Source organism: Paramormyrops kingsleyae, chromosome 7, assembly GCF_048594095.1.
Source record: "Paramormyrops kingsleyae isolate MSU_618 chromosome 7, PKINGS_0.4, whole genome shotgun sequence".
NCBI classification, from domain to species: domain Eukaryota; kingdom Metazoa; phylum Chordata; class Actinopteri; order Osteoglossiformes; family Mormyridae; genus Paramormyrops; species Paramormyrops kingsleyae.
In genome coordinates this window covers 27,218,041-27,232,293 of record NC_132803.1, presented here as the reverse complement: position 1 = coordinate 27,232,293, position 14,253 = coordinate 27,218,041, and the positions used below count along the sequence as shown (strand labels likewise).

The window sequence follows — 14,253 nt, the reverse complement described above, 5'->3', positions numbered from 1 at the left end:
GGCAGGGGTGCAGCAGCAGGGCTTATAGCTATGCTGATGGCACCTACTCATGATTTTCAGTTTAAAATGATCATTCCCCCCACTGTAAAGCTGCAGCCTAGGACTTCCGATTCATCATCTGAAGAGACACAACAGTTACGTGTTGCTTAGCTTCCTTCCACATAATGTCTATCAGAATATACGTCTGAGGCCCCAAAAGGTTACAAATCCTGATTGCCTAATGGGACCCAGCAATGCAAGCGGCCATAGTGCACCACGTTCAGCAGGTGTAAACAAAGCGACTGCGCTGCCAGCTGTATAATGGTACAATGTATATCCAACTTATATCCATACTACTTGATAGTGATAATGTTATGTATTTAATGTAATATGTCATTATCTTTGTGTATACTCCTATAAAGTGTGTTTCTGCTATTGAGGCAGTACACGTTTTATAGCGTGTATGAAATTCAGAAATCACCCAAGTTGCCTAACATCCACATCCAATTGGACTGAACACAACCCAGGTGTTAGGTGATATATACCTGTACTGTGATCTCAGTATCAATAATGATCCCCCCCCCCCCCCCCAAGTTGAAAGCAAAGGGTCAGTAACCTAGAGTCACCCCAGCTATGACGACCCCAAAAGGTGAGCTGTGTTACCAGGCTGGATACAATGCATCAGGCATGTAGCCATGTAGTAAAATGGGCTTGAACTAACCCCCCCTTCCAAAGAAATCTATTGGCTACAATTAGGTGCATTTGCAGGTAGTAAAATGAGCTTGAACCCCCCCACCCCCCCAAATTTGCTCCCACCACCCAGTCAGCAAAACTGACTGAGGGACCCCCCCCCCCACCAAATTTAAAAATCATCCCACACCTCTCCCTAAATCAATCTTTAGGGTTTAGGTCAGATGGATACTATATAAATAGTCAGACAAGGAAATTGAAAGAGTCAAAACATTTAATTCACAACAGGTTCACTCATAAATAGCTAAACATTTAAAAATTCACATTCATAATAATGCTGTAGAAAGTTTCATTAAAGTCATACATACTCTGAAGTGGTTGAAGACCAATTTAGAGTAATTCATCACCCGATGAAATCCTGCATCAAAACCACAAGACAGAACCACAACACCAGTTCAGTCAAACTTTGGGGTGGTTTTAAGCAGAGTAACGCAAGTGATGGACACCTATCATGAGGAATCTCATGACCGTGCATCTCAGATGTAAACAGAAATGATCAACTGTAATAAGACTCAGACCTTCATATTAACCAAAAGTGCAAACTCGCATTGAAAGGAGAACTAGCTTTAACTGACCGTGGTCACAAAAGCACCAGTAAAATCAGTAAAGGATTGTCCTCCAGGAACCTGGAATCCATGGTGAAGGACGGCTGCTTTACAGGAGCTCTCAATAAGGGTCAGTCATGCTAGCAGAAGGGCAGGATGTGCTGCAGGCCACTCCAGCTCTGGATGGCTGGGTAGCTATCAAATGAGCAGTTCAGCCCATTCTGGGTGCCATTCGGCTGGTGACACCATGAGCCATCGTGCAGTGGTTTTCTAACATAATTAGGCTGCCGCGCAGAGGCCCAGTAGACTGCCTCAGGGTCTACGCAGACAAAGACACGGTAATTCTGTCCCCTGTTATTGTCCCACAGGGGCTCGGCAAAAGCAGCGGAGCGATAGGAGACACAAAATTCGATGCACTTCTCAGGGTCAAGCTTGTGAGGTAGATGGATGTCAAAGGCAAAGATGTCAGTTTCTCCGCCAGCTCCAGCACGCTGTTGCAGGTAGGTGCAGGGAACGTCATGATAGCTGCACCAGGAGTCAAAGGTGATGCGGATGTGCACGGCCTTCTCAAAGCTGGTGTTCCTCACCCGCACCGTGCCGCTAATCCCTCGCGGCGTCACGCTGCAGCTCTCCAGGTGGACCATGCCTCCGGCCAAGCGCGCATGGAAAGCTGGGAAATCCGTCCAGGGCTGAGGGAAACCCAGCTGCAGGTGGCAGGCTCTCTGGTCCACAGAGCCGGGCACGGAAGCCCTGTCAGTGCACCCCAAGGGCTTTGCAACAACACCAAAGTCTCGCAGAGAGGGATTCACGTCATCCTCCGTCTCGAAGAAGCGTATCGCCGTCAGCGACAGTCCCAGAGCGTCGGCGAACACCACGTTCTTCTTCCTCATGCTTCCCCCGCTCGTTCTGATGATGCTGACTGGGGTCTTGACCGCTGTCTGATTCCGTGAAGGGAGGGGACCGGTCACAGGTTCCCGCCACCTCTGCTGGGGGGGGTAGCACTGTGGCTGGGTCTTCAGAGGGGATACAGCCAGCAGGCGGCGCAAGGGAGGGCTCTGACTCAGGCACAGCTTAACAGCCAGGTCCACTGGCATGGCCTGTTGGTGATACGTGTGCCCACCAAACACCTGCAGCACCCTAGAGGAGTGGAGGGCAACAATAAGCAACATACCCTTAGATGGGCATACATCATAGTCTAAGTGGGTATGGGTGCAGTCATCTTAATGCAAACATATCCCCCACCCAGCTACAGGCTATTTATGACAGTCCAAGGCAAAATGTTACATGCTTACTTTGTGCAGTTCATCTTCACCAGTGGATGCTTAACCGGGAGTTTCACTTAATCAGAAACACCTGGAAATTAAAACGCTAATTAAACTCACAGGTTTATATATTATATATATTCATTCAAAACAGGAGCACAGAGTTTTCAAACTATCGACCAATTTCGGTAATTGCCTACAAAAAAAAACTGCGCGGCAAAGGGTCTAATCCATGACAGCTTGCACGCAGGGGAAACAATGAAGTGGTGCGGCAATTTGGACGTCATGGAAATACACCAGACTCGATAGGAGCTATCCTAAGTAACGTTAGACTAAATAAAGCCGCGCTAGTAACATAATAAATAGGGCCCTTTCATACATTTTGTTTATGCATTGCGTAGCTAGCGGAGTACTAGAGAATAAGTGAGGCGCATTAATCTCAAAACAATGAAAGATTTTGCTGAATTGACGCAAATTAAGAGCGGAAATAACATTCCGAAGTTTCAAAGTATCCGTCATCAATACCTCTACGATATGAAAAACAAACAAAACTTGCCGCACAACATACACAATTCATGACATATTTCGCATTATTTGTTCACAGAATATATGGAAAGAAAGGCGACCAAACAAATGCAAAACAATAAGAAATATGCACAAAGCTAAAATCCCTAACCGGGAACTTACAATTTTCTCCTCCAAGCCCAGGAAAAAAAATGCAAGCGACCTCAAATCCAACGGGAACTTGCCAAAAATTTTGTGAAACAAACAATAAATTGAAATGAGGAATAAGCAGTAAAGTCGAGCCGTCGTATCGGGTGCACAGCTTCAAAGAGCATGTGCAGTCGGATCATTTTAAAGTTACCTAAAGGGCGTTGAATTCCCCAGCTGTTGTCCCTACACGTGAACGTCGCCTCGCAACCAATGTGCTGTACCCTCTCAACGCCATTGGCCAATCAGAACATTCCAGAGAACGAGCCAAGTGCTGATCGCGCGGTGAGAGAGCACAGCTCCGGACCTACGGAGAATGCTTCGCTGATGAATCATGACAAATGTATTGCCGTCCCAAAGCCAAGAAGTTCGGTCCGTCCCGTTTTATCTCGTAATGTCCTAGCTCTCACCTTATGAAATAGGGACGCTGTCTACGCCGTGAAACTATTAAGGTTGTGGCAACCTAAACCAGCCACAGATTAACATACTTTAATTAGTAACATGTTCCAATGCAATATCTCTACATTAGAACAGGTTGTGTGGTATGTCTGTAATGGAATATTTCAATTTGCTACACACGTTCAACAGACATTGTTAGGATATGGAAATAGTAAATTAAAGCATTTTAACTAATAAACCAAATTTGCTAAAATACAGGGGAAATCATATATTTTCAATCACTTATCTTCTAAACTACCTATAAACATTTAAATCAAAAGTATTGGATGCCCCAGTGTTCAGTTGACTGACACTAGGGGTGCTGTAAGGGGGGAAATTAGGATAATTCTGAGTGTAACCCCTGAGTGTAAGGGCGTAGTTTTAGTTTCAACATTGCAGGGGCCAAATTAGCCCCAACTCCCTTGCCCCCCCAAAACACACGCGGTACTCCCACAGTATTAGCATGGACATTCCCAAACCTATGCTCTTCTCTGAATGACAGGGGCTCTAGGCTCTAAAAATTTTGCACATAATTAAATTGGTCCGGGTTGGGGCCCCATATGGTATATTTTCATGGGGCCTCTCTAGAGGTAGCCCTAATTGATACACAACTTAAAAAAAATCATGTCACATAAAATCATAAGTTTTTTTGCACCCAGATAAATATATGTATTTGTTAGTTTTGCTACTGTAAGTGGTTGTCGAATATTGTATCAAACATTGATTTACGTCATTCCATTGCTTAGTGCACATTGGGCTTTTGCACAGATTATCACCTGGAAGAAGTGTTCTAAAATGGAACAGGGACACCAGACCTGGAGTAATGCTCATCTCAGCCTGGCAGACACAGATGCTTTCCAACTGGCAAGAACAGTGTGATCCGTCCCACAAATGCTGTTTTCTAGAGGGGCACAAACATATAGTTCCAATGATACTCTTTTTATTTGGAGATGTAATTATAAAAATTGGCAGCAACCCATAAGCTTGGTGCGTCTGAAGGCTTGATGTATGTCGTATTGCTATACAAAAAATACAGTGGAATTTCTGAGCCCAAGTTCTAATATAAAGTCGAATCATCCATTCATCCATCTATTCATCCATCTTCTGACTGCTTATCCTGGAAAGTGTTGCAGAGTATTATTATTATTATTATTATTATTATTATTATTATTATTATACAATATTTTTATGCTAGATGATTTGAGTGGCGGTGAAAGAGTTTGCATAGTAATCTGTGGGAGCGGACCAACTCTTGATTTTGTCATGACTCAGGTGACAAAAATGCTTCAGCCATGTTCCACAGCCTTGTGAGTCAGATCCCTGGAATATGGCGCTATGGGGCGTGTGAGGGCTGAGGAATCAGCCCATTACCTCAGGCGTGGCAGGTGACAGCCAAGGTACATATGAAGGTGTCAGGTTCACTCCCTCTGGTGCCAGAATGGGGTGTGGAGGACATCTGACCTTTCGAGCGAGAGGGAACAGTGGGGTGTGGTAGGCCAGTGACCTGACAGTGATGGGGATGATGGCATTGGCTTGGCGGAACATTTGTTGCTACCCTGAACTGGAGGTGGAGCAGCTTATGATGTAAGCACAGTCAGGATGTCAGGCCATGATGGAAGATGGTCTCCTTATTTCATGTTTTGGAACATTCCTTTAATCTCATTTTACACTTAGTAGCTCTATAATATACACCTGATAGTGAAAAAGAGTGGACTTTGAGCATAAGAAAAAAAATAATTTTGCAGCTTCTGTGGAAAAGTGTGACATGCAAGAACTACTCATTAGTGTCAAAAACGACAGTCTTACAAGCTGGGATATGGACACAATGAAATGCCCCATTCATGATTCGTGTGCAACCAGGAAACCGCTTAGATCAGGCTGCCTTGTAAAACATACTTGAATGGTTATCAAATGTGAGCAACCTTGAGTCCAAAGAGAAGTTGCCAAAAAATGACTCCATGGAATAAACAGCTGTACTTGCTCCCCAGCAGTTGAAGCATTTTAAAGTTATCTATAGAACCATCAGCCAATAACCTTTTTTTTTTTTTTTTTTTAATATTCCCTCCTCCACCCCCCCTCTGCAGGGGACTACTTTATCTGTATCTATTTATTTATTTATTAATTTATTTTATTATTATTATTTTTTTTATTATTATTATTATTATTTTTTTATTTTTTATTTTTTTTATTTTATATTTTTATTTACTTCCTCAAAAGAAGGAGAGGGAGGGGAGGGACAAAGGAGAAGGAGGGAAGAGAGAGAGAGGGAGAGAGAGGAATGGAAAGAAAAAACAAAAAAAACAAAAGAAAAAAAAAAACAAGAAAAAAACAAAACAGATAATCTGCTTGAAAAGAGAAAGACAACATACAACATCTGTACTAATCACAACGACCATCAAACGTTAAATGTTGTTGAACAGCACACACAACCAGCCTTACAACCCATGCCCAGAAACAACAACCAATCAAGACAGTGTGTGTCCGTGAGCATGTGTCCGTGAGCACCTGTGTGTACACCTGTGTGTCAGCGCGCTGGTGTTCCTAAGGTTTCTCGATGTAATTGTCTAGTAGTGTGTGTGGGGAGCCACAGCCCCGCCCACCCAGGACATGAAGTCGACACGGAGGAGACCCGGGCCCCAGATATCCAGAGGCCCCCCAGGGCACGGGAACCCCAGGAGGACCACCGCAGGGACAATTGCAGCCCCCACCGAGAAAAGGGCAGAGGAGCGCTCCGGAGGGGGGCCATCCGGCAGCCACATCACAGGAGCCGCAGGGGGCCGTGGCGACGACACCAGGGCAGACCGGACCCCGGGCCCAGAGATCCAAGGGCCCCCCCACCCCCCAGCCAGGGCCCCGACAGAGCCGGAAGGGCCAGGCCCCGGCAGGCAACCGCCGAGAGTGAGCCAGCACACACCAGAGCATCCAGCCCCGGACATCGAGAACCACCAACGCATTGGCAGCCGGGGGCCTCATCCACCAGCAGGGAGTGTGGCAGGGGGGAATAGAGCCTGAGATGTTATTTCAGGTGGAGTCTAAGACCCAACCTGACACATACGTATAGACAAACAGGCGTACACATACACAAGCATACGTTCCCACCCTCATGCACACATAAACAAATATTCACCCATTCGCCCAACATGAAGACACAGAAATGAACGCCGTACACACATTCACACTCCCCATATATACTCTATACTCCGAGATCTAGGCACCACCGCCCCCAGAGGGGCAATCAGCCAATAATCAATAACGTATGGAAAATATAAATATGCTGACATTCTAACAGGAAGAATATTTCACCATGTAAATACAAAATTGGTTTGATAAATAAAGCAAATTCAGCAATCGTAAATTTACATACCACATTTGCCATTTATTCAATCAAAACAACTCTTGGAAAATTATCACTTGTGTATTAAAGATTCATCAGCAAGGTTTTCTAATGTTATTGTTGAGTGATGCTTTTACCAGGTAAGATGACAGCAGCCAGTCCCCAAACATTCCTACGAGTGTCTTCAACTCTATCTATGATACTCTTTAAGCTATGGGCTTGTTTCCAATAACTATCCATTTATCATTTGCAGAAGACATGTGGGATAGCAAAAGACAGACATCTTGCACAATGTCCCTTTGTTTTCCACAGAAGCAACAACATGGCATGTAAGGAACATGATTTTGTGGTGAGTTGAAGATTGTACTCATTGTATTATTGTATCGCTGAAAATCTGAAACTTGTCAAATTTTGAGACAGATACACCAAAACTGAAGCAGTGCCCAATAGTGACAGTAAAGAGAAGGGCAGTTTTCAGCGATGATGTACTTGATGTAGCTTATCCAACCTTTCAGACACATAACTTGGGGGATGACCTGGTACTTTCCAAATTTTGAGACAAATTGCACCAAGAGTTGCCATTTAGTGGCAACCAATGGAAGGGGGACAGCAGAAGACATTTGACCTTGGGAACATGATAAAACTTGATATTGTAAACATGATATTTCATGGGTTTTATTGCCATTTAAATGTTAAATGGATGAATATCTACATCTAATTTAATTTTAGACAAATCACCCCAAAATTGAAGCAACAGTGCTCGGTAGCAGCAAAAAATCCTTCTAAAGGGAGACTGCAAGTGAACATAGCAACTCTTAATGTATTAGACAGATATTTTTCAAACTTCCCAGGTCAGTGGTTCTCAAACTGTGGGGTGCAAGATGATTTCCTATGTCATTTTGAGATGAATCGCACCAAAATTCAAAGTGTCACTTAACGACGGTATATAAAAGGACAGCCACAGAGGCAGATCTGATGAACCTAATTACACTGAGATGTGTAGGGGGGTAGAGATTGTACAGTCCAGAGAAGTGCGTTCTGAAGATTCAAGATTCTTTATTTACCTTACATCAGTACACCGGAATTGCTACTCATGCCATCCAGTCAGTAAAACATAACAGAATTAGACTGTACAGAACAAAACACACTCAAAAACATCAAAGTAGACATATATCAGGAACTGTAAAGCTAAATGTTTATGGAATAAATATGAAATAAATATAATTGTGTACATGACTGACGAGAAACCTATGGAATGATGTACAGTTGCAATCAGAAATATCCAATGCCCCAAAGATTGGAAACATTTACCAATGAAAGTTCTTTTCAAAGAGCTAGAATTAGCATTGGATGACTTCTTTATCAGTTGAGTTACATGTAAAATCAACAAAGAAAATGTATGATGTCGTATTCGTGAGTAACAGGATATTTTATTAATATAGTCATGTCAAAATTATTCAACCCTTATATAATATTGCTGTTTTTAAAACCTTCTGCTAGTTTTATGGCCTAAAGTGGAGCTAAAACATAATTAAGCCTTTGGGAATTCAATAATGATTCTTAATTGGCTTCAACCATGAAGCATATATAAACCCCACCCATGAAGGAGTTGCAATCATGGGTAAGACTAAGGAGCTATCATAAAAGCTGAGAGAGGAAATGATTTCATTGCACTTGAAGGGCATCTGGTATAGGATAATCTCCCAAAGACTGAACATTACAAGAGGCATGATTGGGAGCATTATAAGTTACAACTTATGGCACATCTGCAAGCCCAAAATTGCATCAAAAGCCCTTAACAACTTAGCCAGGACAACTAAGAAAAACCTCTGTGTTCTTGCAAAACACCTACAGGATGACCTGATGAAGGCCAGGGCAAGTGCTTCAGTGGCAACTATAAGATGAGACTGAAGAAAGAAGGACTTCATGGATGCACTCCAAGATGCTCCCCACTCTTCACCACAAAGAATATTAAAGGTTGACTAGAATATGTCAGGAGAAATTTGGATTGGCCTGGAGAGTTTTGATAAACAGTTCTATGGACTGATGAAACTAAACTGGAACTGTTTGGTCACATGGATCAGTGGTATGTTTGACTTGAGAAAGGCCAGGCCAAAGAATTCCATCCCCACAGTCAAGCAGGAGGTGGGTCACTGATGAAGTGGGGATGTTTTTCTGCTGCAGGAAGTGGCAATTTTGACCATGTAACTGACATCATGGATTTCCAGAAATACCTTGCCTTAACTTGTCTTTCCAAAACACCCTGGACCTATGCAGTGCACTCTCAAGCAACTCCTGGTAGCTTGCTGGTCCGCCGTCTGAGATGATGTCAATGACCGAAGAAGGTGGGCCTTACTGTGGACTCCAACCTCTTACCGGCCAGCAAAGGCTCTCTGCTCACTAGCTGCAAAGAGCCATGGTGCAACTGACTGAGGCAGCAGGCTGTGGCAGTTCTGTTTGGCTGTGGGGAGGCATGTCACAGCCGGGAGGCCCTGGTTGACTGAACAAGCAGTGGAACTGAATCCAGCAGGACTGAGAGCAGCTACGTGAGTCTGCAGAGCAGCAAACAGCTTGAATTGGAGCAGCAGACCTCGCTCTGGAGGCCCAGCTGGCATGGGAATGACATAAGCTGGAGAGGCAGTGTGGCCAGTACCAGTTGGACCTGGAGCAGCTGCACGAAGTCACCCGATCCAGGGAGCAGGAGGGGCAGCAGGTTCCCACCAAGCCGCGTAAGTTGAAGGGCCTGCGCCTGAGGGGACCAGCAATGCGAACACCCGCCAGCAGCCCAGTGTCCTTAGCCTCACCAGTGCTAACTCACATACTAGCGGATTTACAGTTACTGGAACTAAATTTAGCAGAAGGTAATTGGTCCACAACAGTCTTTAAAGTTAGCTGTAATGCTAATCCGCTAATGAAAATGCTAACTTTGCTAATCAGTCTTTAGTTGATTAACTGAACCCTGCCCACCACTACTATTACAGTTTTTCCTCAGTTGCTTTGATGCATTTCTCACAAAAGAATTGAAGTTCTCAAAACGTCTCTGATGCTTGTTCAATTCCCACAACCTCTAGTCAGTTGTGCATATCATAAAAGCAATTTCTAGTTGTTTTCGTCATTTTGCAATTGCTTTAGTACACTCAGGCAGATGCTTATGTGCAATTCTCAGCTATATCATACATCAGCGGTTGCTTATGTCATGATGAGCGAAATGCATTGCGCTAGTCCTCTTTTGCATAATCTTACACTCCAGACAAACTCGTCATTTTAGTCATTGTGTAAGTCATTGCAGTCAAAAGTGTTCAACAAGATATCATTGGCTGTCAAGTGTATTTTATAGGTTTCTACAAAACTTTTTTGGTATGTATTCACAATACTAATGATTCCTGCACCACCCTAAATAGGAATATCACTATGTGTGCAGCTATTTTGAACAATGGGGTCCACACTCGTATCCTTTTGGAGCCTTACAACACCAAACATCTGCTTACCTTCTCAAATACCCTCTACAGGGACCTCATTCCTGAAGAGGAGATTGGTCAAGAAAATATACCAAAGTTTGTGATCATTTGTGATGATGTAAGTTTCCATCACTCCAACCCAATCTGGTAATGGTTTACCAACCACCCCATGATGCTAATGGAATTCCTATCACCATATTTCCAATTCCTCAACCCAATTGAGGAGTTCTTCTCAGTGTTGAGGTGGAAGGTATATGACCTTAATCCACATACACAAATGAAACTGCTTGCTGCCATGGAAGCTGTGTGTGGGGATATAAGAACAGACGCCTGCAGAGTCTGGATAAGACATTCTAGGAGGTTCTTTCAGTTTTGCAAAGGAAGATACGTATGCGTTGTGATGTGGATGAGAACATGTGGCCCAGTATACAGGATAGGCTGCAATTGTAGAAAACATTTACAGTTTTAGTATGTATATATTGTTCCCTTCTTGATTTTGTAATTGTTTTTTTTTTCATTTCATATGTTATGCATAAGACATTGAAATGCATATTTTGCTAGACTGCAATTGCAGTGCGCGGTATGTCACCATGTAGGCTACCTGTGCAATCAATAAAATATTTTCTTGAATCACTCTCCCACAATCAGTATATTCCTGCCCTTGTCATTCAGATGTTTTGTGCATCAGAAAATGTTTAGATTGTGCTAATTTTACATTGATAACATGACTTTACATTTTGGCTGTCATGTCTGTGGACGATGATTCATGGACTTGGGATTTTGATGGGACTGACGTCTTCAATGATGTAAATACTTGCTTTTGAGGCTTGGCTAAGGATTTTGAAGAGGTTACCTGCTTTTGCGGGTCATCCATGATGTCTTGCCATTTGCACTTAAGTGTTTTGAGAAATTGCTGTTATGCAAATGTTAAGTCTGTTATGAGAAATGCACCAAAGCAACTCAGAAAAACTAAAAGTTTTCTGCAGTAATGGTAATCTAATAAAGACGAATAGACAACACTTACGGTGGTTTTGCTTATTCTGGCAGTCCAGAATAGCGCCTGTGAGTTCTGTGTTCAGATGTTCGTGCATAGCACTATGCCTGTGTGGTATGCCATCGAACTTTGCTATTATTATTGGGCTATTATTGTAGCAAAATTATTTGCAAATGTGTACGGAGATTTGCGTGACTGTATCTCAGTCCGTGTGTACATAATCTCATTTGTAAATGTGTAATTTGCAAATGTGATCAGGAATCTGTATGTAAATGCGCATTCAGAATCCGTGTGTGTAATCAGATCTGTATGCATAGTGAGATTTGCAAGTGTACTGAGATTTGTACGCGTGTGGACAAATCTGTAAATGTGCACATACGTATTATTAAGCTAATTAAGCTAAAAAAATCGAAGTATTTTGCTCCAAGAGCTGTAAATACAGACAGGGCAGTTACAACACAGTCGGACCTCTTTTTACACATGATTTTTGCTACACTTCTCCCGTGGCAATCGACTACGTCGACTAATCATGGCAGCACTAACGTGAAACTGTTTTTGTTGTCACTACAGCTGCTGTGAGGTGCTCGTTCAGATTCTGCATATAATGTCTTTTTGTGCTAACTGAACAGAATGGATTGGTTTGATTGTTATTGCTGTTGATGGATGTCTGTACAATGACAAAGCAGACCAACACATAGCAGAACACTGTCGTGTTTGTAATACACTGTAACTGCTATTGAGCTATTTTGGATTGTGTGATCCACCCACTTTTATTCTGGCCCTGCTGCAGTTTCATTTCTGGCTACGCCACTGACTAACATGATGAAATCCACCACCCCAGTCACGCCCCATACATCTCCCTTCCCAGCAGAACTCTCTTCCAGTCTGTCTTTTTGCTGATCGCATTCCTAGCTGGGTTATCGAAGTGTCTTTATTATAAAAATGTATAAAAAGCATGACTGTATAAAAATTTCATTCCTTTATCATCCCTTGAGAATTAAGCTAAAATGAGAGATAGAGTAGAGTACTGTATATTAACCCATCCATCCATCACCGTAACCGCTTAATACCAAAAGGGGTCGCGGGGACCGGAGCCTATACCGGGAACAAGGGCCGCAAGCGGGAACCAACCCTGAGCAGTCGCCGACACACTGCAGGGCGCACACACACACTTTACACTCGCCAATCAACCTGCCCTGCACGCTTTCGGACGCTTCCGTCTGAAAACATCCTGTTTGAAGCCTCACAATGGCGAGGTACTGTTGTTCAATTGTTAGGTGTTGTCTTGGTCTCATGATGTCAAAATATGAACAGCATGATGAGGAGAGCTGTTTAAATACCAATTCTGATTGAACCAGGAAATTTATTGGTCGATTCATGGATCAAACATCTGTTGTGAATTTTGCCATTAAGCTCCTTGTTAGATAACAGCAAGTTGTGTAGAAAGTACTGAAACACTGAACAGTTGGACATGTGCATTCAAAAGTTTAGGGAAGGTCACATTAATTTCACATGTAAATGTTATAGTGCATTTTAGGTTAATGCTGAAATTTTACCCGAAAGCCGAATATCCCTAACTTTTTGTGAGTAGTGTATATATCTACATGAAAATCATGTTTTTTATATATATATACTTCTTGACTTTCTTTCATATATAATCAATGAAATAACAATACAGTTTTCTTGAGGGAGCCATTTCATCACATCACGACATGCACTTCCTCTTTCTTGTAAAGTAAACAGAAAAAGGTGGGGAGGGGGTGAGTCTGTCTCAAATCTTTCTTGCGAAAATTTCCTTCAATTCAATTGCACAGGGCCTATTGTGAGGGCGACTAAGCGTGAGTGTGACTCATAATGAAGGTGGAGTTTCAGGGGTTGAGTTTGGGATCAGGCCTTGAGATGCAGAGAGCAAGGGAAGCACTAATTGATTAATGATGATGTAATGGAGAAACATGTTGAAAGCGCTGGAGGGATTATGATGGTGTGACAGTGTCATTGTCACCTGTTCCCCCATTCCTCTGTTATCTCCTGATTAAACTCCACTTGTGCAAGTGTGGTTTCTGGAGCTGCAGTGCCCATCGCTTACTTGACCTTTGCTCAGCACTGGTCCAAACCTAAGCACACTACTGGACCCCCGGACACAGTAGTGTGCTTAGGCCCCCCATTTCCATTGCCCACCACACTCTAACAACCCCCCCCCCCCCAAGAAAATAAGGGTACATAAAAATACATAATGTATGTACTATGTTATATTTAATGATTAGGTTGGTTGTTTATGCATCTAAGGCTTAAATAGCTGACAAGCACTGAGGAATAAGTGTACTTTGAATTATACATCTTGCTGTGTGCAAGTTAGACTTAAACCTAGCCTCTGTTCAAAGCAATGTAATTAGAGGCTACCTGTACGATTGATTTGTTACTGGAATTTGTTACTGGGGGGGGGGGGGGGGTTGGTTACTACCTACATAGTCAAAATGTAACATCAACAATAGACAGGAGAAGGGAAGGATGTCTTCCACAGGACAGCAAGATTAATCTAGCCTTTCTTAACAACGGTTCAGGGGATGTAGTAAAAAACGACATCGACGCAGCAGTATTCCAACAACTGCCATTATTCAAGTGTACGGTGGCCACAGTACAGGAGCTGTTAGTTCACGACACCCCATGACAAGTCAAAGTGCAATGTAAAATATCTTTTTCTCAGGAGCAACATAGCAAAGTATATACATTTTTACTTGTTTATTCTTCTTACCTTACTGTGTTTCACTACTGACCACACAAG

The 14,253-nt window shown here is 42.9% G+C and overlaps 1 protein-coding gene across 1 annotated transcript; it reads right to left on the bottom strand.

Annotated features, from left to right (window-relative positions):
• Positions 1–925: 925 nt before the first annotated feature.
• LOC111857327 (protein phosphatase 1 regulatory subunit 3C-B-like) lies at positions 926–3,451 on the bottom strand. The gene is made up of 3 exons (XM_023838050.2): positions 3,224–3,451; positions 2,567–2,627; positions 926–2,411 (listed from the first exon to the last, which is right to left on the bottom strand). Exons 2-3 carry the CDS (start codon positions 2,578–2,580, stop codon positions 1,415–1,417), a joined length of 1,011 nt encoding a protein of 336 aa, XP_023693818.1. The 5' UTR covers positions 2,581–2,627; positions 3,224–3,451; the 3' UTR covers positions 926–1,414.
• Between the last annotated feature and the right edge of the window lie 10,802 nt (positions 3,452–14,253).